Source organism: Dendrobates tinctorius, unplaced genomic scaffold, assembly GCF_039654945.1.
Source record: "Dendrobates tinctorius isolate UK_male_01 unplaced genomic scaffold, ASM3965494v1 ptg000084l, whole genome shotgun sequence".
Classification (NCBI taxonomy): domain Eukaryota; kingdom Metazoa; phylum Chordata; class Amphibia; order Anura; family Dendrobatidae; genus Dendrobates; species Dendrobates tinctorius.
The window spans coordinates 48,147,803-48,170,854 of record NW_027361752.1 but is presented as its reverse complement, the minus strand read 5'-3'; the positions used below and the strand labels follow the sequence as shown (position 1 = coordinate 48,170,854).

Here is a 23,052-nt window from a genome sequence, read left to right as displayed (position 1 = left end):
TAGTCGAGACGAGAATGAATAAGAGAAACAGTAAGAGTTTTTGCAGAGTCAAAAGTAAGAAAAGGTCGAATTCTAGAAATGTTTTTGAGGTGCAGATGACAAGAGCGAGCCAGTGGTCGAATGTGGGGGGTAAAGGAAAGCTCGGAATCAAGTATGACCCCAAGACAGCGGGCCTGTTGCTGGGGAGTAATAGTGGAGCCACACACAGAAATAGCAATGTCGGGTATAGGTACATTAGTAGAGGGAGGAAACGCCAGGAGTTCAGTCTTTGACAGGTTCAGTTTCAGATATAGTGAGGACATGATATTAGACACAGCGTTTAGACAATCGCCGGTGTTTTCTACAAAGGCTGGCGTGATGTCAGGAGAAGAAGCGTATAATTGGGTGTCATCAGCATAGAGATGGTACTGGAAACTAAATCTACTGATTGTTTGACCAATAGGGGCAGTGTACAAGGAGAAGAGGAGGGGACCTAGAACCGATCCTTGAGGAACCCCAACAGTAAAGGGAAGATGAGAGGAGGAGGAACCAGCAAAAGATACAGTAAAGGAGCGGTCAGAGAGATAGGAGGAGAACCAGGAGAGAACGGTGTCCTTGAGGCCAATGGAACGGAGCATAGTGAGGAGGAGCTGATGATCCACAGTGTCGAATGCTGCAGAGAGATCCAAGAGAATTAGCATGGAGTAGTGACCATTTGATTTAGCTGTTAGTAGACCATTAGAGACTTTAGTGAGGGCAGTTTCAGTAGAGTGTAAAGAGCGGAAACCGGATTGGAGAGGGTCGAGAACAGAGTTTTCTGAGAGATAGTGGATAAGACGGGAGTGGACCAGGCGTTCCAGGAGTTTAGAGATGAAGGGAAGATTAGAGACAGGTCTATAGTTAGCGGCACAGTTTTGGTCGAGGGATGGTTTTTTAAGTAGTGGATGTATGATGGCATGCTTAAATGAGGAGGGAAAAATACCAGAAGAGAGAGAGAGGTTAAATATTTTAGTTAGGTGAGGGGTGACAGCAGGGGAAAGGGACTGGAGGAGATGTGACGGAAATGGGTCACTGGTGCAAGTAGTTGGGCGAGAAGATGCAAGGAGCCTGCTTACTTCTTCTTCTGTGGCTGGTTCAAAATCAGAGAGTGAGCTAGATGCAGTGGGGGAGGGAGGACAGTGCATGGTATGAGGTGATTGGGAGATAATTTCCTGTCGAATCTGGTCAATATTTTCTTTGAAGTAACTGGCCAGATCGTCAGCTCGGAGCTCCGTGGTTGGGGCCTGTACTCTTGGATTGAGTAGAGAATGAAAAGTGTCAAAGAGACATTTCGGGTTATTGGACAGTGAGGTGATGAGGGTGTTGAAATAAGTTTGTTTGGAGAGGTGAAGGGCAGTGTTGTATGTTCTAAGCATAAACTTATAATGGATGAAATCTTCGTGTAGATTGGATTTTCTCCACAGACGTTCGGCACACCTGGAGCACCGCTGCAGGAAACGTGTTTGCACCGTGTGTCAGGGTTGTCGCCGTCTGCGTTGTGGTGTACTATTTATAGGGGGTGCAAATTCATCCAGGGCACTTTGAAGTGTTTCATTGTAATGCTTCAATGCAGAATCAGGACATGAGAGGGAGGAGATAGGGGCCAATGAAGACTGCAAGTTCTTCATAAGTTTCTGGGTGTTAATGGCCTGTATGTTTCTATAAGTCTGGACAGTGGGGGTGACCTGAGCAGCCTGGCAGTTCTTTATAGAGAATGAAAGAAGATTGTGGTCAGAGAGCGGGAGAGGGGAGTTTGGAAAATCATCCACTGCACAAAACCGAGAGAAGACCAAGTCGAGGGAGTTTCCGTCTTCATGCGTTGGAGAATTAGTAAGCTGCGAAAGGCCAAACGAGGAGGTTAGAGATAAAAGGTGAGTAGCAGATGGTGAGAGGGGAAGAGCAATGGGGATGTTGAAATCTCCCATGATGAGGGTAGGGATGTCACAGGAGAGAAAATGTGGAAGCCAAGTGGCAAAATGATCCAGGAACTGATGGGAGGGGCCGGGAGGACGATACACCACCGCCACTCGCATGGAGAAGGGGGTGTAGAGTCTGACGGCATGGACCTCAAAAGAAGGGAAGACAAGTGAGGGTACTTGAGGGATAACCTGAAAGGTACATTTTGGTGATAGGAGCAGACCAACGCCTCCACCAGCTCTACTGTCTGATCTTGGGGTATGAGAGAAGTGTAGCCCCCCGTATGAAAGAGCAGCAGCAGCGGTAGTGTCTGACTGCTGGATCCAGGTTTCAGTAAGAGCCAGGAGGTTAAGAGAATTAGAAAGGAAGAAGTCATGGATGAAGGAGAGTTTGTTACACACTGAGCGAGAATTCCAAAGTGCACAATTAAGAGAGACAGATGGCAGGCAGGGAATATTAATCAGATTAGAGGGGTTTCTAAGTGTAGCAGTCGGGGGGTTTGACTTTCTATAACATGGGGGACCAGGGTTGGGAGCAATGTCTCTTGCGACTAGGAGAAGGAGGATAGAAAGAGTGAGCAGATGGTTAAGTGATTTGTGAGAGTGTCTCTGATGTTGAATGGTGGGACTGACTGGATCTGTGCAATTTAACAACGTGAAAAGAGCGTGAGTGCTATACATAGGAGAGGAAAGAAGCGAGGGGCCAATATGGATGGAGTGTAGAGAGTTAATGCCAGGGCGGTGGATGTGTGTGAATGCAGCGGCCAGGATTAAAATTACACAAATGCATATGGTATATATTTGTTGTACTCCTAATGTACAGGGAGTAGATGTATATAAATGTCTTACCTGTCTCCTGCCCTGTCTAACTGCCATGTTATAACTGCCAGTTGTACTTTGATACAGCTCATAGAATCTCATGGCTTTCAGTATCACCTCTACGCTGATGACATATAGATCTACATCTCTGGACCAGCTATCACCTCCCTACTAACCAGAATCCCACAATGTCTGTCTGCTATTTCATCCTTCTTCTCCGCTAGATTTCTAAAACTTAATATGGACAAAACAGAATTCATCATCTTTCCCCCATCTCACTTGACCCCCCCATCGGATTTGTCCATTAAAGTAAATGGCTGCCCACTCTCCCCAGTCCCACAAGCTCGCTGCCTATGGGTAATCCTTGACACTGATCTCTCTTTCAAACCACATATCCAAGCCCTTTCCACTTCCTGCTGACTTCAACTCAAAAATATTTCACAGATCCGTACATTCCTCAACCAAGAATCTGCAAAAACACTAGTCTATGCCCTCATTATCTCCCGCCTTGACTATTGCAACCTCCTGCTCTGAGACCTCCCCTCTAACACTCTCGCACCCCTCCAATCTATTCTAAACTCTGCTGCTCCACTAATCCACCTGTCCCCCCGCTATTCCCTGGCCTCTCCCCTCTGTCAATCCCTGCACTGGCTCCTCATTACCCAAAGACTTCAGTTCAAAACTCTAACCATGGCATACAAAGCCATCCACAACCTGTCCCCTTCATACATCTCTGACCTCGTCTCCCGGTACTTACCTACACGCAACCTATGATCCTCACAAGATCTCCTTCTCTACTCCCCTCTTATCTCCTCTTCCCTCAATCATATACAAGATTTCTCCCGCGCATCACCCCTATTCTGGAACTCTCTACTACAACATATCGCCTACTATGGAAACCTTCAAAAAGAACCTGAAGACCTACCTCGTCTGACAAGCCTACAACCTGCAGTAACCACCGATCAACAAAGCCACTGCACGACCAGCTCTACCCTCGCCTACTGTATCCTCACCCATCCCTTGTAGATTGTGAGCCCTCGCGGGCAGGATCCTCTCTCCTCCTTTACCAGTCGTGACTTGTATTGTTTAAGATTACGTTACTCATTTTATTAAGTACTAGATGGAGGCCGGATGCTATCGCATCGGGAGGGCGGTAATGTCACAATGGGGGCAGGCTCTGCAGTGTTGAGAATCTCTCTCTCCATGTGCTCACCCACCTATCCACTCTCTCTTTCCCCTTGTGCTGACTTCTCTCGTCTCTGCTCTCTTCTTTGACCTGTCTACCCCATGTGCTGTCCCCCTTGTCTGCTGTCTCTCTCCTTCCTGTGCTGTGTTCTCCCCTCATGTGCTGTCCCGTTTGAGGTGTCTCTCCCCTGTGCTCTGTCTCTCTCACCCCTGTGTCTGACCATGTACAGAACATACCACAGCTCCTGGGCTGGGGAGGAAGCAAAAATACTGACATTACAGCAGGAGATCGCAGAGGATACATTTTGTGAGGTAAAATATTGTTTAAAAACAGTCAGAGAAATATTTTACCTCACAAAATGAATCCTCTGTGATCCCCTGCTGTAATGTCAGTATTGTCTTTTGCTTCCTCCCCTGCCCAGGAAATGTGGTATGCGCTGTACACGGTTAGACACAGGCAATTTTTAAAATGAACTTTCGTTTGTGGGAAAACCCCTTTAATGTGATCGGCTTCCTCTGCCTGTAGACACATTGCACATCTGCCGCCGGGATCAGCCGAATGATTCACTGTGCCTGTGCGGAATTCGCGCAGGCGCAGTGTGATGCTGTTCTGCTGGTGGAACCGTGCAAGAGGCTGCGTAAGTGTGTGAGTGTGAGTGAGTGTGTGTGAGTGTGAGAGTGAGTGTGACTGTGAATGTGTGAATGTGAGAGTGTGTGAGTGTATGAGTGTGAATGTTTGAGTGAGTGTGAGAGAGTTTGAGAGTGAGTGTGTGTGAGTATGTGGGTGTGGGTGTGGTGCGTACGGCGTATAGAGTGTGTGTGTGGTGCGACGGTGTTTCGCTGGTGGTACCGCACAATAGGTTGGTAACAGCAGCAGTTTCCATATTGAGACACCCATCACTTGGGTGTCCCAATGTGGCGGTCGGTGAACTTTCTCCGCTTGGAATTCTGGGATACGGTGATATTTGGACAAAACAGGAAATGAAAACATTACAAGGCAATTATATAAATAGATACCCCTTTTCACATGTAAAGCGTCATGGAATAAATGGTGCTATAATAATAATAATATTAATAATAATAATATAAATGTTAAATGTAATGAAACAAGAGGACATACACAAGAAAAGAAAAGGTGGGTACACCTGGATAAATAATGTTTTTATATAATCTAAATTGCATAATCAGCTGAGGCATTCATATATATGTGCCATACATGTTACAATATATATATATATATATATACCTTATAAAAAATCTAGGTATGTAGCATAATCAGCTGAGGCATTCATATATATGTGCCATACATGTTACAATATATATATACCTTATAAAAAATGTACGTATGTATTCATATCATGACCAGGAAATATATAAAAAAAAGAAATACATACGGTAAATAGAAAAACTGGCTAAGGTGCAAATGCAAATAAGGTAAAGTGCAAGTGCAATAAAGGTAACGTTTAGAATTAAGACTCAACCTGGAAAAGTGTTTATGTAGAAACTAAAAAATGATTAGGAGAACATATTGAAACACACTGCAAGTTGTACAATTTTTTTTCAGTATGAGTCCCAGTCATGGTAGATACACATTATCAACCCAAATGGATGCAACGTATAGACACAAATAATAAAGAACATATTACCGCAAAGTGCAGATATCCAGGTGGCGACCACACCCAACGCGCATTTCGCTTGAAAGGCTTCGTCCTGGGACTCTATCATACTGAAAAAAATTGTACAACTTGCAGTGTGTTTCAATATGTTCTCCTAATCATTTTTTAGTTTGTTTATGTATACTTTTCCAGGTTGAGTCTTTACTTTAAACTTTACCTGATTGCGCTTGCACTTTATCTTATTTGCATGTGCACCTTATCCAGTTTTTATTAACCAGTTTTTCTATTTATGTACTTTTTTTTTTTTATAATTCCTGGTCATGGTATGAATACATACTTGCATTTTGTTAAATATATATATTTTTGTAACATGTATGGCACATATATATGAATGCCTCAGTCGATTATGCAATTTAGGTGATATAAAAACATGATTTATTTATTCAGTTGTACCCACCTTTTCTGTTCTTGTATGCCGTCTTGTTTTATTACATTTAACATTTATATATGATTAAATATGTTTTTTTTAATTCTGTTCAAATAAAGATGTTTTTAGCTCTTTCCAGAAAAGTTTGATTTATCTTGGTGTTAGATAGACAGATAGACACAAAATAGAATGATAAGTTCAGTAGGAATTAGCGCTTACCATCTTTTCCTGTGTCTCTGACTCCCTAGATGAGAACAGCCACGGCCTCCATAGAATTTGGTTACTGTAAAGTAGAGAGAGATGATGAGAAGGTAACTGGTATTAGACTTTCATCTGTTTTGGGTTTTTTTGCCCATTTTTAACTATCCATGTGCCATCCGTTTTTCTATACAAAAGTTTTCCAAGCTTCTCCCATCCATTAGAGAGCAAATAGTGGACGGCACTCGGATGTCATACGGGCGGTGCACGTGTGCTGTTCATTTATTTTACAGATCATGGACTTGAATAGGCAATTTGTGTCTCAAAATATACCGTAAAAATTACTGCATGTCTTTTTTTCCCCAATCAGTTTGCAAAAAGATGGAAATGTGAACTGCTCCGTAGAACTCTTTCCTCTTTGTCAGTCGACCTGGAAGTTCCGCCTTAAGTTGTTATTTGTGTCTATTTCATAGAGTAAATCAGTGACCCTTATACTCTTTGAGCTTTGTCGCAGAAATGCTATTTTATTTTTTGTAGCAGATACAACGATAAAAAGCTAAAACCACAATTCCCCAAAAAGTCATGACAATGTATAAACTGTAAAGAAAACAAAACTGTAATGATGTAGAAATCTCTTCTCACCCCATTTTGGACAATTTCCATTTCATTTTCGAAAATTAATTCATTTAGAAATTGATGGCAGCAACACATATCATAAATGATAGGACTGCGTTAAGAAAAAGCATTCAAAATGTAAGTTGAAATAATGAAAAACAGATGGAGAGTCAATTTTCAACTAAATCCCAAACTGTGCATAATAAGGGCATGTTAGAGAGGCAGAGTCTCCCAGAAGCAAACATGGTCAGAGGTCACCGATCTAAGAACAACTGTCATGATCTCAGTGCGGGTTTGACTCGCACACGTGGGGTTAATGTCTGGAACCAGTGGTATGGACCAGAAGACAGGTCATGGGTACCGTCCCGGTTGATGCATGCTGATCGCCTGGTGCGGGCGTTCCATACTAAGTACCCGAGCAAGCCTGGGGGTCCAGAGGCCCCCCCGTTGAGAGGGGGGTACTGTCATGATCTCAGTGCGGGTTTGAGTCGCACACGTGGGGTTAATGTCTGGAACCAGTGCTGATGACTGGCATTTCTGGGGTTAAAGGTTGTGATCCCAGTGCAGGCTTACCTGCACACCTGGGGCTATGATTGTGGCCTCTCCCTGGTTCTGGGAGAGGCTTCTTATAGCCTCAGGACGCTCCCATCCTCCGTCAGTTATACTTTCGCCCTTGGCATTGTGTGGTGACCCCTGAGTGTGATAGTGCTGTGTTCTGGTTGCTTGATTCTCTGTGTATGACTCGGTCTGTTCTCTGGATATTGCTTTGGATTCTGCTTGGTACCTTCTATGTCTGTTTGGTTTTGACTTCTGCTTGGCCCTGACTATCCGTTCTGTCTCATCCCTGGTGCTTTACTGATATCTCTGTGTATGAACCCTGTTTTTCCTGACTCTGAGTATTTCTGTATAGTGTCCTGCCATCTCTGAAAGCAGGAAGCTAAGCCCCGTCCCCTTGCAGTCACAGGACCGCAGGTCCTGTGACTGCTTGCTAAACTTCAGCGTCCACAGGTCCTGTGTATCTGTACTTTCCGGCTGTACCTGACCCCGGGCCCCCCTACAGTGCGGGTGAGTCCCTGCTCAGCGGAGGCTGCACGCTGGCGCTGACAGGATCCTGACAACAACTGCTTCTAGATAATTTCAGAAAAATGGTCCTCAACGGAACACTGCAAAGACTTTCAATATCCCACCATCTACACGACATAATATCATTAAAATATTCAGAGATTCTGGAGAAATCCATGTGCAAAAGGGAAAAGGCTGACAATTAATAATGGGTATTTGTCATCTATGGGCCCTCGGGTGGCACTGCATGGGCTGAGAAATAATCCAGAAATCATACAGTTCTGTATAATCCACAAATGCATGTTTCAGCTCTAACATTCAAAGAAGAAACCAAATATCAACACAATTCAGAAATGCTGCCGTCTTCTCTGGGCCAAGGCTCACTTATAATGGACTATGCAAAATGGAAAACTATTCTGTGATTAGAGGAATAAAAATGTGAAATTTTATGGCAACCACAGATGTCGTGTCCTGCGGACTCAAGAGAAGAGGGACCTTCAAGCTTGGTAGCAGCCCACAGTTCTGCATCTCTAATGGTTTGGGGGCATTAGTGTGTATCAAGGCCAGCTCCAGGTTTTCCTGGGCCCTGGGTGAAAGATTTTCAGTGGGCACCTTTAAGTATTATGAGAACCACATATTACTCCATACAGTATTATAAGTAACATATATTCCTCTATAAAGTGTTACGGGCACCACATAGCTCTCCATAAAGTATTCTAGGTACCACATAGTCCTCCATACAGTATTATGGACACCATATAGTCCACCATACAGTATTATGGGCACCACATAGTTCTCCATACAGTATTATGGGCACCACATAGTCCTACATAAAGTATTATAGGTACCACATAGTCCTCCATACAGTATTAGTGACAACATATAGTCCTCCATACAGTATTATGGGCACCACATAGTTCTCCATACAGTATTATGGGCACCACATAGTTCTCCATACGGTATTATGGGCACCACATAGTTCTCCATACAGTATTATGGGCACCACATAGTTCTCCATACAGTATTATGGGCACCACATAGTTCTCCATACGGTATTATGGGCACCACATATTCCTACATAAAGTATTATAGGTACGACATAGTCCTCCATACAGTATTAGGGACAACATATAGTCCTCCATACAGTATTATGGGCACCATATAGTCCACCATACAGTATTATGGGCACCACATTGTCCTCCATACAGTATTATAGGTGCCACATAGTCCTCCATACAGTATTTTTTGCACTACATAATCCTCCATACAACATTATTTGAACCACATAGTCTTCCATACAGTATAATGAGCCCTATATAGTGCTACATATAGTATTATGGGTCCCACACAGTGCTACATACAGTATAATGGACCCCTGATATTGCTCCATACAGTATAATGGGCCCCATATATTGCTCCATAAAGAATAATGGGCCCCACGTATGTATTATGAGCCCCATATAGTGCTCCATACAGAATAATGGGCCCCATATATTGCTCCATACAGTATAATTGGCTCCATACATTGTTCCATACAGTATAATGGGCCCCATATATTGCTTTATACAGTATAATGGGCCCCCTATATTGCTCCATACAGTAGAATGGGCCCCATACATTACTCCACACAGTATGATGGGCCCCTATATTGCTCCATACACTATGATGTGCCCTGTATATTGCTCCACATAGTATAACTGGCCCCAAATATTGCTCCATACAGTACAATTGGCCCCCTATATTGCTCCATACAGTATAATGGGCCCCATATGTTGCTTCATACAGAATAATTGGTCTCACATATTGCTCTATATATAATATTGGGCCCCTATATATTTCTCCATACAGTATGATGGTCTCCCTATATTTCTCCGGACAGTATAATGAACCCCATATATTGCTCCATACATTATAAAGCGCCTCACATATTGCTCCATACAGTATGATAGGCCCCAAATATAGCTCCATACAGTACAATGGGCCCCATATAATGCTTGATACATGCAAAAATAAGTAATCAAATTATCACCGCTCCCCCATTGCTCCGGTCTCTGCAGTCTCCAGTCATCTGACCCTCTGCACTGCTCTGCACAGTGGACACACTATAGTGAAGTTATCGCGCTCTCTGCGATGAGACGTCACAGAGCTCAGACGCAGAAGGGGAATGATAGGAGATGGAGCGCCAACTAACGCTCCTTCTCCCATCATGGTGTTCAACTGTATCGGCATCCAGGATGCTGAAACAGTTGAAAGTATGATCCAGGGGAGCCCGATGCCAGCCACTCACGGGCCATACACGTCAAGTGTGCCCAACGGCAAATGGGCACCCCCTTTTTGACCAGGGATACAGAATTTGGCAGGGTGCGCCGGGTGGTGATGCCAGCCCTGGTGTCTATGGCAGGTGCAGCTCACATATGAAAGGTGCCATCAAAGCTGAGCATTGCATAGAGGTGTTAGTCTATGTGCACAAGGTGCGGAATCACCCGCGGATTTTTCAGCGTGGATTTAGCAAAATCCGCAGGTAAATCCGCAGGTCAAAAGACCTGCGGATTACCTGCGGATTAGCCTGCGGTTTATCACCTCCACAATGGAGGAGATGGCAAACCGCAGCGGAATCTGCAGAAAAGAATGACATGTCAATTCTTTCTGCGGATTTGAAACCGCAGCAAAAACCGCACGGAAAAATCCGCACCGTCTGCACAACAGTTTCAATTTTCCATAGGCTAGAATGGTACTGTACATCACCTGCAGTTCTGCTGCAGATCCGCAGCAGAATCCGCATCGTGTGCACATAGCCTTAGAACATCTGCTATTTCACGGAAGGCCTTGTATATTGTAGCAAGACAATGGTAAATCACATACTGCCTCCATCATAACAGAAGAAGAGTTCAGGGGGATGAACCGTCCGCCTGCACTCCGGAACTTTCACCAATAGAAAACATTTGGATGACGTTCCTCTCACAAAACTCCAGCAATTGTCTCCTCACTTCTCCGACAATTACAGACGGATGTAAAAAGAAGAGGGAACGGTGTACAATGGAGGACACGACTCGGGCACTATATTTTTCAGATGTGTTAAATAGAAACATTTCCAACGTTCACAACCTAATCTGTGTGGTGAGTAAAATATGGTATAAGAGGATTCCAAACCATTGCATTCTTACTTTATCTACATTTTACACATAGATAGATAGATACAGTGGGGAAAAAAAGTATTTAGTCAGTCAGCAATAGTGCAAGTTCCACCACTTAAAAAGATGAGAGGCGTCTGTAATTTACATCATAGGTAGACCTCAACTATGGGAGACAAACTGAGAAAAAAAAATCCAGAAAATCACATTGTCTGTTTTTTTTTTCATTTTATTTGCATATTATGGTGGAAAATAAGTATTTGGTCAGAAACAAGCAATCAAGATTTCTGGCTCTCACAGACCTGTAACTTCTTCTTTAAGAGTCTCCTCTTTCCTCCACTCATTACCTGTAGTAATGGCACCTGTTTAAACTTGTTATCAGTATAAAAAGACACCTGTGCACACCCTCAAACAGTCTGACTCCAAACTCCACTATGGTGAAGACCAAAGAGCTGTCAAAGGACACCAGAAACAAAATTGTAGCCCTGCACCAGGCTGGGAAGACTGAATCTGCAATAGCCAACCAGCTTGGAGTGAAGAAATCAACTGTGGGAGCAATAATTAGAAAATGGAAGACATACAAGACCACTGATAATCTCCCTCGATCTGGTGCTCCACGCAAAATCCCACCCCGTGGGGTCAGAATGATCACAAGAACGGTGAGCAAAAATCCCAGAACCACGCGGGGGGACCTAGTGAATGAACTGCAGAGAGCTGGGACCAATGTAACAAGGCCTACCATAAGTAACACACTACGCCACCATGGACTCAGATCCTGCAGTGCCAGACGTGTCCCACTGCTTAAGCCTGTACATGTCCGGGCCCGTCTGAAGTTTGCTAGAGAGCATTTGGATGATCCAGAGGAGTTTTGGGAGAATGTCCTATGGTCTAATGAAACTAAACTGGAACTGTTTGGTAGAAACACAACTTGTCGTGTTTGGAGGAAAAAGAATACTGAGTTGCATCCATCAAACACCATACCTACTGTAAAGCATGGTGGTGGAAACATCATGCTTTGGGGCTGTTTCTCTGCAAAGGGGCCAGGACAACTGATCCGGGTACATGAAAGAATGAATGGGGCCATGTATCGTGAGATTTTGAGTGCAAACCTCCTTCCATCAGCAAGGGCATTGAAGATGAAACGTGGCTGGGTCTTTCAACATGACAATGATACAAAGCACACCGCCAGGGCAACGAAGGAGTGGCTTCGTAAGAAGCATTTCAAGGTCCTGGAGTGGCCTAGCCAGTCTCCAGATCTCAACCCTATAGAAAACTTTGGAGGGAGTTGAAAGTCCGTGTTGCCAAGCGAAAAGCCAAAAACATCACTGCTCTAGAGGAGATCTGCATGGAGGAATGGGCCAACATACCAACAACAGTGTGTGGCAACCTTGTGAAGACTTACAGAAAACGTTTGACCTCTGTCATTGCCAACAAAGGATATATCACAAAGTATTGAGATGAAATTTTGTTTCTGACCAAATACTTATTTTCCACCATAATATGCAAATAAAATGAAAAAAAAACAGACAATGTGATTTTCTGGATTTTTTTTTCTCAGTTTGTCTCCCATAGTTGAGGTCTACCTATGATGTAAATTACAGACGCCTCTCATCTTTTTAAGTGGTGGAACTTGCACTATTGCTGACTGACTAAATACTTTTTTTCCTCACTGTAGATAGATAGATGATAGATAGAAAATAGATAGATAGATGATAGATTATAGACAGATGATAGATAGATAGATAGATATGCGGTAGATAATCGATAATTGAAAGATAATAGATAGAGAGATAGGAGATAGGTAATTGATAGATAATAAATAGATGATAGATAGATATGAGGACAACTCATAAAGTCCCATGGCTTCCAGTACCACCTGTATGAAGATGACACTCAGATCTACCTCTCTGGCCCAGATGTCACCTCTCTGCTGTCCAGAATCCCGGAGTGTCTATCAGCCATATCCTCCTTTTTCACCTCTCGCTTCCTAAAACTCAACGTAGACAAAACTGAACTCATTATCTTTCCTCCATCTCACGTATCTTCCCTACCCGATCTATCTATTATTGTAAATGGCATCATGCTCTCTCCCGCACCTGAAATCCGCTGCCTTGGAGTAACTCTCGACTCTGCCCTGTCCTTCAAACCGCATGTCCAATCTCTTGCCACCTCCTGTCGCCTCCAACTCAAAAATATTTCCAGAATCTGTCCCTTCCTCAGTCCTCAATCTACTAAAACTCTTGTACATGCCCTCATCATCTCCCGCCTTGACTACTGCAACACTCTCCTCTGTGGCCTCCCTGCTAACTCTCTTGCACCTCTCCTGTCTGTCCTCAATTCTGCTGCCTGACTAATCCACCTCTCTCCTTGCTACTCCCCTGTCTCTGCCCTCTGCAAATCCATCCATTGGCTCCCAATTCCCCAACGAATCCAGTTCAAACTACTAACACTGAACTACAAAGCCATCCACAACCTTTCCCCTCCCTATATCTCTGAACTAATCTCCCAATATCTTCCCTCACGTAATCTTCGATCCTCCAAAGACCTCCTACTCTTCTCCACACTTATTCGTTCCTCACACAACCGCCTCCAAGATTTCTCCCGAATATCCCCTATCCTCTGGAAAGCCATGCCTCAACACGTCCGATTATCCACCACCCTCGGATCCTTCAAACGGAACCTGAAAACCCATCTTTTCAGGAAAGCTTACAGACTGCAATAACCATTCTGCCGCCTCACCACCGCCTGAGCTGCCGCCTCATTACCACCAGAGCTGCTGCACCCCCGACCTTCTGTCTCTTCCCCACTATCCTGTAGAATGTAAGACCGCAAGGACAGGGTCCTCTCCCCTCTGCACCAGTCTGTCATTGTAAATTTGCTGTGGAAACTTGTTTACTGTTAACGATATTTATAACTTTGCATGTAACCCTCCTTCTCATGTACAGCACCATGGAATTAATGACGCTATATAAATAAATAATAATAATAATAATAATAGATAGATAGATAGATAGATAGATGATAGATAATAGATAGATAGCGTTGTGCTCAAAAGTTTACATACCCCGGCAGAATTTTTGCTTTCTTGGCCTTTTTTCAGAGAATATGAATGATAACAAAACTTTTTCTCCACTCATGGTTAGTGGTTGGGTGAAGCCATTTATTGTCAAACTACTGTGTTTTCTCTTTTTAAATCATAATGACAACCCACAACATCCAAATGACCCTGATTAACAGTTCACATACCCTGGCGATATTGGCATGATAACATGCACAGAAGTTGACACAAATGGGTTTGAATGGCTACTAAAGGTAACATCCTCACCTGACTCTTGCATCTTTCATCCAGCCACTGGTGTTTCTGGATTGTGAGTCATGAGGAATGCAAAAGAATTGTCAATGGATCTACAGGAAAGGCAGTTGAACTGTATAAAACAGGAAAGGGATACAAAAAGATATCCAAGGAATTGATAATGAGAGTCAGCAGTGTTCAAACTGTGATTAACAAATGGAAAATCAGGGGCTCTGTAAAAACAACGAAAATGTCGTCCACAACTGCCAGGAAAATTGTTCGGGATGCAAAGAAAAACCCACAAATAACATCAGCTGAAATACTGGACTCTCTGAAAACTAGCGGTGTGGCTGTTTCCAGATGCACAATAAGGAGGCACTTGAAGAAAAATGGTCTGCATAGTCAAGTATCCAGAAGAAAGCCACTACACCGCAAATGCCACAAAATATCTTGCCTACAATAGGCAAAATAGCAGAGACACAAGCCTCAAAACTTCTGGAACAAGGTAATTTGGAGTGATGAGATCAAAATTGAACTTTTTGGCCACAACCTTAAACGTTACATTTGGGGAGAGGTCAACAATGCCTATGATGAAAGGAACACCATTCCTACTGTAAAGCACGGAGGTGGATGTCATGATCCAGGACGGGATTTCGCTTTGGCCCGTCCTGGTCAGACAGGGGGTTAATTGTTTCTGCCTCTCTCTGGCAGAGGGTGGCTATTTAATGCTCACTGGACCTAGGCCCGGTGTCAGTTACCTCTTGTATACGTGTGCCTTGTGCCTGATAACTTGCTTGCTTGTTTGGTTGTGATCCGATTCTGTCCCTGTTACGAGTTCTGCCTGACTCTCTTGTACTGTGCTACCTCTCGTGTATGACCCTCTGCTTGTGACTCGACTGCTCTCTGCTCTTCCCTTTGGTACCGCACCGCCCTCTTGTGTATGACCTTTGGCTTCGTCTGACCTCCCATCTGCTTGTCCCTCCTGTACCTCGTTCGCCCGTATTGTGTATGATCTCTGGTTTGCCTGACTCTGAGTGTTCTTCCATCGTAGCAAGCAGGACACTAAGCCCCGCCCCCTTGTGGTCACATGACCATAGGTCCCGTGCCTGCTTGCTAATACTTCAGCGTGCAGGTCCTGTGCGTCTATACTTTCCAGCTGTTACTGTCCCCGGGACCCATACAGCACTGGTGAGTCCCTGCTCAGCGGAGGCTGCATGCCGGCGCTGTCAGGATCCTGACAGTGGATCTCTGATGTTTTGGGCATGTGTGAGCTACAAAGGCACTGGAAACTTGGTCAAAGATGAAGGAAAGATGAATGCAGCACATTATCAGCAAATACTGGAGGCAAATTTGCAATCATCAGCCTGGAAGCTGCACATGGGACGTACTTGGATGTTCCAACATGACAACAATCCAAAACACAAGGCCAAGTCGATCTGTCATTGACTACAGCAGAACAAAGTGAAGGTTCTGGAGAGGCCATCTCAGTCTCCTGACCTCAATATCATTGAGCCACTCTGGAAAGATCTCAAGCGCGCAGTTCATGCTAGACAGCCCAGGAATTTACAGGAGCTGGAGGCTTTTTGCCAAGAAGAGTGGGCAGCTTTACCATCTGAGAAAATAAAGCTCATCCACAACTACCACAAAAGACTTCAAGCTGTCATTGATGTTAGAGGGGGCAATACACGGCATTAAGAAATGGGGTATGTAAACTTTTGATCAGGATCATTTGGATGTTTTGGGTTGTCATTATGATTTAAAAAGATAAAACACAGTAGTTTGACAATAAATGGCTTCACCCAACCACTAACCATGAGTGGAGAAAAAGTTTTGGTGTTATCATTCATATTCTCTGAAAAAAGGCCAAGAAAGCAAAAATTCTGACTCGGTGTGTAAACTTTTGAGCACAACTGTAGATGATAGATAATAGATAGATAACATATATAGATAGATAATAGATAGATATAAAATAGATAATAAATAGATAATAGATAGATATATAATAGATAATAGGTAGATAGACAGAAAATAGATAGATAATAGATATATAATAGATAGATAATAGATAGACAGATGGATTATAGATATATAATAGACATAGATAATATACAGATAGATAATAGATAGATGGTATACATATATACTGTATATAGATAGATAGTAGATAGATAATAGATAGATAATAGATAGATAGATAGAGAGATAGATAGATAATAGACTATAGATAGATATGAAATAGATAATAAATAGATAAGATAGATAGATAATAGATAAGTGGATAATATATAGATAGAAAATAGATATATAATAGATAATAGATAGATATATTATAGATAGGTAATAGATAATAGATATGAGATAGATACATAGACTGTAAGCTTGCGAGCAGGGCCCTCATTCCTCTTGGTATCTGTTATGATCTATGTGATTATTGTTATGCTGTAATGTCTATTATCTGTACAAGTCCCCTCCGAAATGTAAAGTGCTGCGGAATATGTCGGCGCTATAGAAATAAAATTATTATTATTATTATAGATAATAGATGATAGAGAGAGATAGATAGATAATAGATAGATGTGAGATATGAGGCAGATATCTCCCCATTCTCGCTCTGTGCTCGGTGCATACAGTACACATATACAGTATATATATATATTTCCTCCTCCATTATAACCATTACCCGGTTGGATGGCGCTGGGTAAACACGTCCCGTTCGGCTCCATTACCTGTATATACAGCCATCGTGCGGCCGTTACCTGCGCTTGTTGACTGTAGTGAGGGGACTACAACTCCCACATTCCTCCCGGCTTTGTCCATACATAAAACAGATCTCGGCCTTTACAGAAAAGTCCTTATTTTGCCCGTAACACCCCACAGAACAAACAGCGCAGAAGAGGCGGCGTATTCTGTGCTACTGGAGGCCGTGTAATATTAACCAGCATTTATCAGGCGGCTTTCTGCTCCGCTTCTTTACAATTACACTTCAAAGGCCCCGGCCTGCAAACACCCCGGGCTGCAGGAGGCAGCGCTAATCCCATAATTAACAGGTAAAGGGGGGAAAAGCCACAGACATCTGTATTATGTCTCAGACATGGCCCTCCTGACATGACTGTGTGTAGACTGGGACCTGTCAGCACCTTCCTGAGATGTAGAAGTCTCAGGATGTGTTACATAGGGCTGCAGGTAAGTCTGTAAGGCTGGGGCTGCATGGTGGCGACTAGTGATGAGTGAACGTGCTGGGATAAGGTGTTATCTGAGCATGCTCGGGTGCTAACCAAGTGTCTTTGGCGTGCTTGAAAAATATGTTCGAGTCCCCGCAGCTGCACATCTTGAGTACTAAGGTTTCACGTGAAATCTGATTTTTTTTTTGCGCACCCATGGATTACAGTGGACGGGTCTCATCTGACATACAGAGGCCGTGCGCGGCAGTTGGGGGTCCTCGGTCCTGTTGCACATTTTGCAATGAAACCCAGATGCAGAATATTAGACAGCGCGCGAGTTATTCCAGTCAGTGTACAGCGATGTGGAATATGGCAGCGCTATAGAAACACTACAAAATAGACACATAGAATAATAGTACAGGAAGTAATGATAAGATATCTGATTGATCCACTATAAACTTAATATTCCTCCATTTTGCTTTATTTGCCCGGTTCTCGTTTTATATCTTGTTTCTAGTTTTATGACGGCGCAAATGAAAAAAAAATAAAAGAGAGCAAAAATCAAAAAATAAAAGAAAGCAAAAATCATGCAAAACATACATAAAAATGCATTGGAAGCAAATGCAATAGATTTTACATGTGTAATCTGAGCGCTCCTAAATTTGTTCTCTGGTTCGTTAAAGCCAACAAACAAAATCAAAAACCCATTAAAGTTTAAGAACGAAAATAAGTAAAAAGATGTAATAATTAAAATGTGCAAAAAAAAGAAAAGAAAATTTTGGAAAAATATTTTACACTCAAAAGAGTTTTGAAAAAGAAAATTGCAAAATTGCAAAAAAAAGAAGAAAAATAAAGCTTTTTTTCGCAAAAAAAGAAAAATGGAAAAATTAAGGTTTAAGAGTAAAAATAGTACAAAAGAAAAGAAAATTTTGCAAAAATATTGATATATAACATTATTTTATAATGTTAATGGCAATAAACAATAACCAAAACTAAGCCCCAAAAAAAAAGAAAAATGGAAAAATAAAATGTTCTGGGATTCTTTATACAAAAAGTGTCCAGATAAAATCAAGTTATAAATATATAAGTGAGTGTTTCCGCCTGGCATGGCCGCTTACCTTTCCCCTGGGCCAGGATGCATTGGGTCGGGGCTATCCGTGCCCCTGGAGCAGTGACACATGTGGGCTACTGTGGCCTTCAGAGTGTAGTGTGCAGGGTCCATAGTGCGGAGATCAGAGCTGTACCTCGGCTTGCTGTGAACTGACTGGCAGATCCATCCTGGCTCCTTTATCTTAGCTCTCACCATAGGTAAACAAGGCGTCAGGTAAAGGGGAGGAGGAAGGATCGGAGTCCCCCACCTTCAGGGGTCTGCAGAAAGTGACGCCTTCTCAGGTCACCACAGACAAGGTTGACCGAAGAGCTGACAGTAGATGCTCCATCACACACCGACCATACCAAACTAACACCACACGTTATGTATCTGCTACCAAAAGAAAAAACATAAAAATCCTGATCCAGGACGTCATGGCAGCTTTGATGCTCCTTAGTTATTAAGTGTAACTTTAGTCCAAAAGGCAAAAGCTAAACCTGTCAAATTAGGGTCAATTTTAAAAATTTCTGGACAGGATTTATTTCATACCCTCCTTCTTAAATCGTCCATTGACATAAAAAAAATAAAATAAATCAAGATTTATTTTACTCATTTACAAGAGCGCTATCATACATCATCATCGCTGTCCCCATTGGGGCTCACAATCTAAAAATTCCTATCAGTATGTCTTTGGAGTGTGGGATGAAACCGGAGAACATGGAGAAAACCTACGCAAACCTACGGTTTGTAGATGTTGTCTGCTGTGGGATTTGAACCCAGGACCCCAGCACTGTAAAGTAACAGTGCTAACCACTGAGCCAGCATCAGAATCCCCCAAAAAGTTGTTTCCAGCAAGAACCCCCATCAGTGCATCAGTACCATCCTGGTAAGTCTTTTTTTGACACATGCACAAAAATGTGGCAAACCACCAAACCGTGCATGTCTGATGGACAGACGGACATTGTGTGCACAGCAACACCGGCAGGGGTTCCTGTCGGAATACAGTCCCTGATATAGCGCTTGCTGAAAGCACAATATAAATACAATCCGAGCCTTATGGGTATTGGGGCCTCACGACTTTTGCTGATGGGTGATGTTAGGGAAAAAGAAGGCATGTTAAATTACATCACCGATCCTCTCGTGTCATCGGGAGATAAGCTGCCCATAGAAGGGTCCGGTGCGCTCATTGGGGTATATCTATATCTACTGTCTAAACTTTAGGCCAGTTTCACACATCCGACATACATGGACTGTGATGGCCGAACCGACCTGGGCCAGAGGACGCAGTTAGACGGCCGTATAACACTGACGACAATCGTATCGCAATGCTCGGACTGGCCGGTGGCTCTTCTGACCTGAGAGTGACAACCCGTATTTCTATGCAGACTTCACGCTCAGGTCAGGAGAGCCGACGGCCAGTCCGAGCATTGCGATACGATTGTCGTCCGTGTTTTATGGCGATGTGACTGTGCCCTAACAGCCTCATAGGAATATAAGAAGATTTCAGGTGACCCGCATCCAATTCCGACATCACAGTCCATGAATGTTGGACATGTGAAACCAGTCTTAGATAGTCAGGACATAAAGTAGATAGCCTTAAAATGGTTGATGAAAGGTTTATTATAGGTCTTGATCTGGATCAAATTAATTTGGTTCATGTTGCTCAATAAATTTGACGCATCTTTAAAGTTTTCAGCAGTCTCATTATCATCACAGACAGGATTACAATGACACAGGATCCACCATTCACAGTAGGTGATGTCACAGCTCACCTTCTCCTCCTGTACAATGACTGACACCACCTCTGTATACAGTAGATAACACAGGATCTGCCATTCACAATAGGTGATATCACAGCTCACCGTCTCCTCCTGTACAATGACTGATAACACCTCTATATAAAGTAGATAACAGAGGATCCACGATTCACAATAGGTGTTATCACAGTTCACCTCCTCCTCCTGTACAGTGACTGATAACACCTCTATATACAGTAGGTAACACAGGATCCACTATTCACAATAGGTGATATCACAGCTCACATCCTCCTACTGTACAATGACTGATAACACCTCTATATACAGTAGATAACACAGGATCCACCATTCACAATAGGTGATATCACAGCTCACCTCCTCCTCCTCCTGTACAATAACTAATTAAACCTCTATGTACAGTAGATAACACAGGATCCACCATTCACAGTAGGTGATATCACAGCTCACCTCCTCCTCCTGTACAGTGACTGATAACCAGAGGCGTATCTAGGCTTTCTGGCACCCGGGGCAAGAATTTGGTTTGGCCCCCCCCCCCCCCAAAAAAAAAAGTACATATGTGACTTGCACACTTAGCCATGTACCCACGAGCTGCTCTCCCTAATGCTCTCAATGTTCAGTAAAAAACTGAAAGCAGGAAGAGAAGCTCGTTGTCACAAGACCATATCTATGAAAATCGCATATGAGTGAAGTGTCCATGTGATGACACTGGAACCTGCAGAGCTGAATCCTGACATTGGAGCTTCTGAATTCTCACAATGAATGCACTGCACACTTTTAGCATTCTCCCTTGCCGATGTACAGGCATGTCAGCACAAGTATGTGATTTATATACTTCTGGCCACATTCCGACTAGACGTTCCCGGCCTCGCTCTGTTCATTTTCATTGAGTGAGGCCACACCTGTCTAGTCAGCATGTGACCGTATGTATGTAAATTACCGGCATGAGAGAATCCTGACAGTGTTCAGTGAGCACTGTGAGAATTCAGAAGTCTGCAGTCACATAGAATGTCTGCAGACTCCGTACAAACCTGGACAACACCTGTAATGTTCCTAACAAATAAAAACATGAGAATTAGTCAGTATCACTAATAATATTTACATCCAGGTACCTTATAGATGACGTCATCTCTGCAGTCATTCTCCTTTTCTTCTTCTTGTCCAGACCCCATGATGAGTTTTCTCATCCACATCTCGTCTCTGCAGACTTCCATCTTCTCCGGTCTTCTGCAGCAACTCTCCACACGATGCCCTTAAAGATAGAAGTGTCATTATAATGCTCCTAAATATAAATATCTGCAATATACTGTCGCCTCACACTATTCCCCTCCCTCCTCATACTGTCTCCTCTAACATCCCTCCTGTTCACCATACTGTTTCCTCATATATTTACCCCCTCCCTCTCTATACTGTCTGCTCACACATATCCTCGACTCCCCATACTGTGTCTGCACACATCCCATCACCCTCACTCCCCATACTGTGCCCACATAAATTCATCCGTTCGCACCCCTTACTGTCTGCACCCATCCCCCATACTGCTTCCTCATATATGCCCTCATACATACTCTTCATTTTGTGTCCTCAAATCTCCCCACACACGTTAAATACCATCCCCACTCCAAATCCACCACACACATTAAGTACCCCCCATCCCCACTCCAAATCCCCCCACACATTAAGTATCCCCCATCCCCACTCAATAATCCCTTGTCCCTACTCCCAAATCCCCCCACACATTAAGTATCCCCATCCCCACTCAATAATCCCTTGTCCCTACTCCCACATCCCCCCACACATTATGTACCCCCACTCATTAACCCCATCCCCACATTAACCCCCACACTTTAACCCCCATCTCTACTCATTAACCCCCATCCCCACATTAACCCCCATCTCCACTCAATAACCCCCCACTCATTAACACCCATCCCCACATTAAACCCCATCTCCACTCATTAATCCCCCACTCATTAACCCCCACACTTTAACCCCTACTCATTAACCCCCTGACTCATTACCCCCATCCCCACTCAATAACCCCCCCACTCATTAACTCCCCCTCATCTCCCATCTTCGGTGGTTCTTCAGCTCCACAGTGGAGCACACTTACCACCAGCGTTTGCTCTGGCGCCGGGGAGTGACGTCAGCAGCGTGATCACATGACATGATCACGCTGCTGACGTCGCTCTGACCCGGCGGTCAGAGCTAATTGTACAGGCGTCTGTATAGACGCCAGTACAATTGCTGCCTGGGAGCCGGCGTGGCCTCCTTCTCTGCGTCGGCTGTCAGCTTGACAGCCGTCACAGAGAACAGCCGGCTCACAGGATGGGGGGCGGCAGAGCGCAGCCGCCGGGGGGGAGACACTGCGGACCGCTGCATTAGGCGGCCCGACTGCGCCCCCCTGCTGGCTGCGCCCGGGGCAACTGCCCCGGCTGCTCCCCCCTGGATACGCCACTGCTGATAACACCTCTATATACACTGTGTGCAGAATTATTAGGCAAATGAGTCTTTTCATCACATCATCCTTTTTATACATGTTGTCCTACTCCAAGCTGTATAGGCTTGAAAGCCAACTGCCAATTATGTAAATCAGGTGATTTGCATCTCTGTAATGAGGAGGGGTGTGGTCTAATAACATCAACACCCTATATAAGGTGTGCTTAGTTATTAGGCAACTTCCTTTCCTTTGGAAAAATGGGTCAGAAGAGAGATTTGAGGGACTCTGAGAAGTCAAAAATTGTGAG

At 43.7% G+C, this 23,052-nt stretch overlaps 1 protein-coding gene across 1 annotated transcript in view; it reads right to left on the bottom strand.

Annotated features, from left to right (window-relative positions):
- Positions 1-18,672, bottom strand: part of RIPPLY3 (ripply transcriptional repressor 3) — a 42,870-nt gene extending 24,198 nt beyond the window's left edge. The window contains exons 1-2 of the mRNA XM_073584747.1: positions 18,559-18,672; positions 6,201-6,264 (exon numbers count right to left, since the gene is read on the bottom strand). Of these exons, the coding sequence (XP_073440848.1) occupies positions 6,201-6,264; positions 18,559-18,662 (168 nt within the window). The 5' untranslated portion in view covers positions 18,663-18,672. The remainder of the gene's footprint in view (positions 1-6,200; positions 6,265-18,558) is intronic.
- Between the last annotated feature and the right edge of the window lie 4,380 nt (positions 18,673-23,052).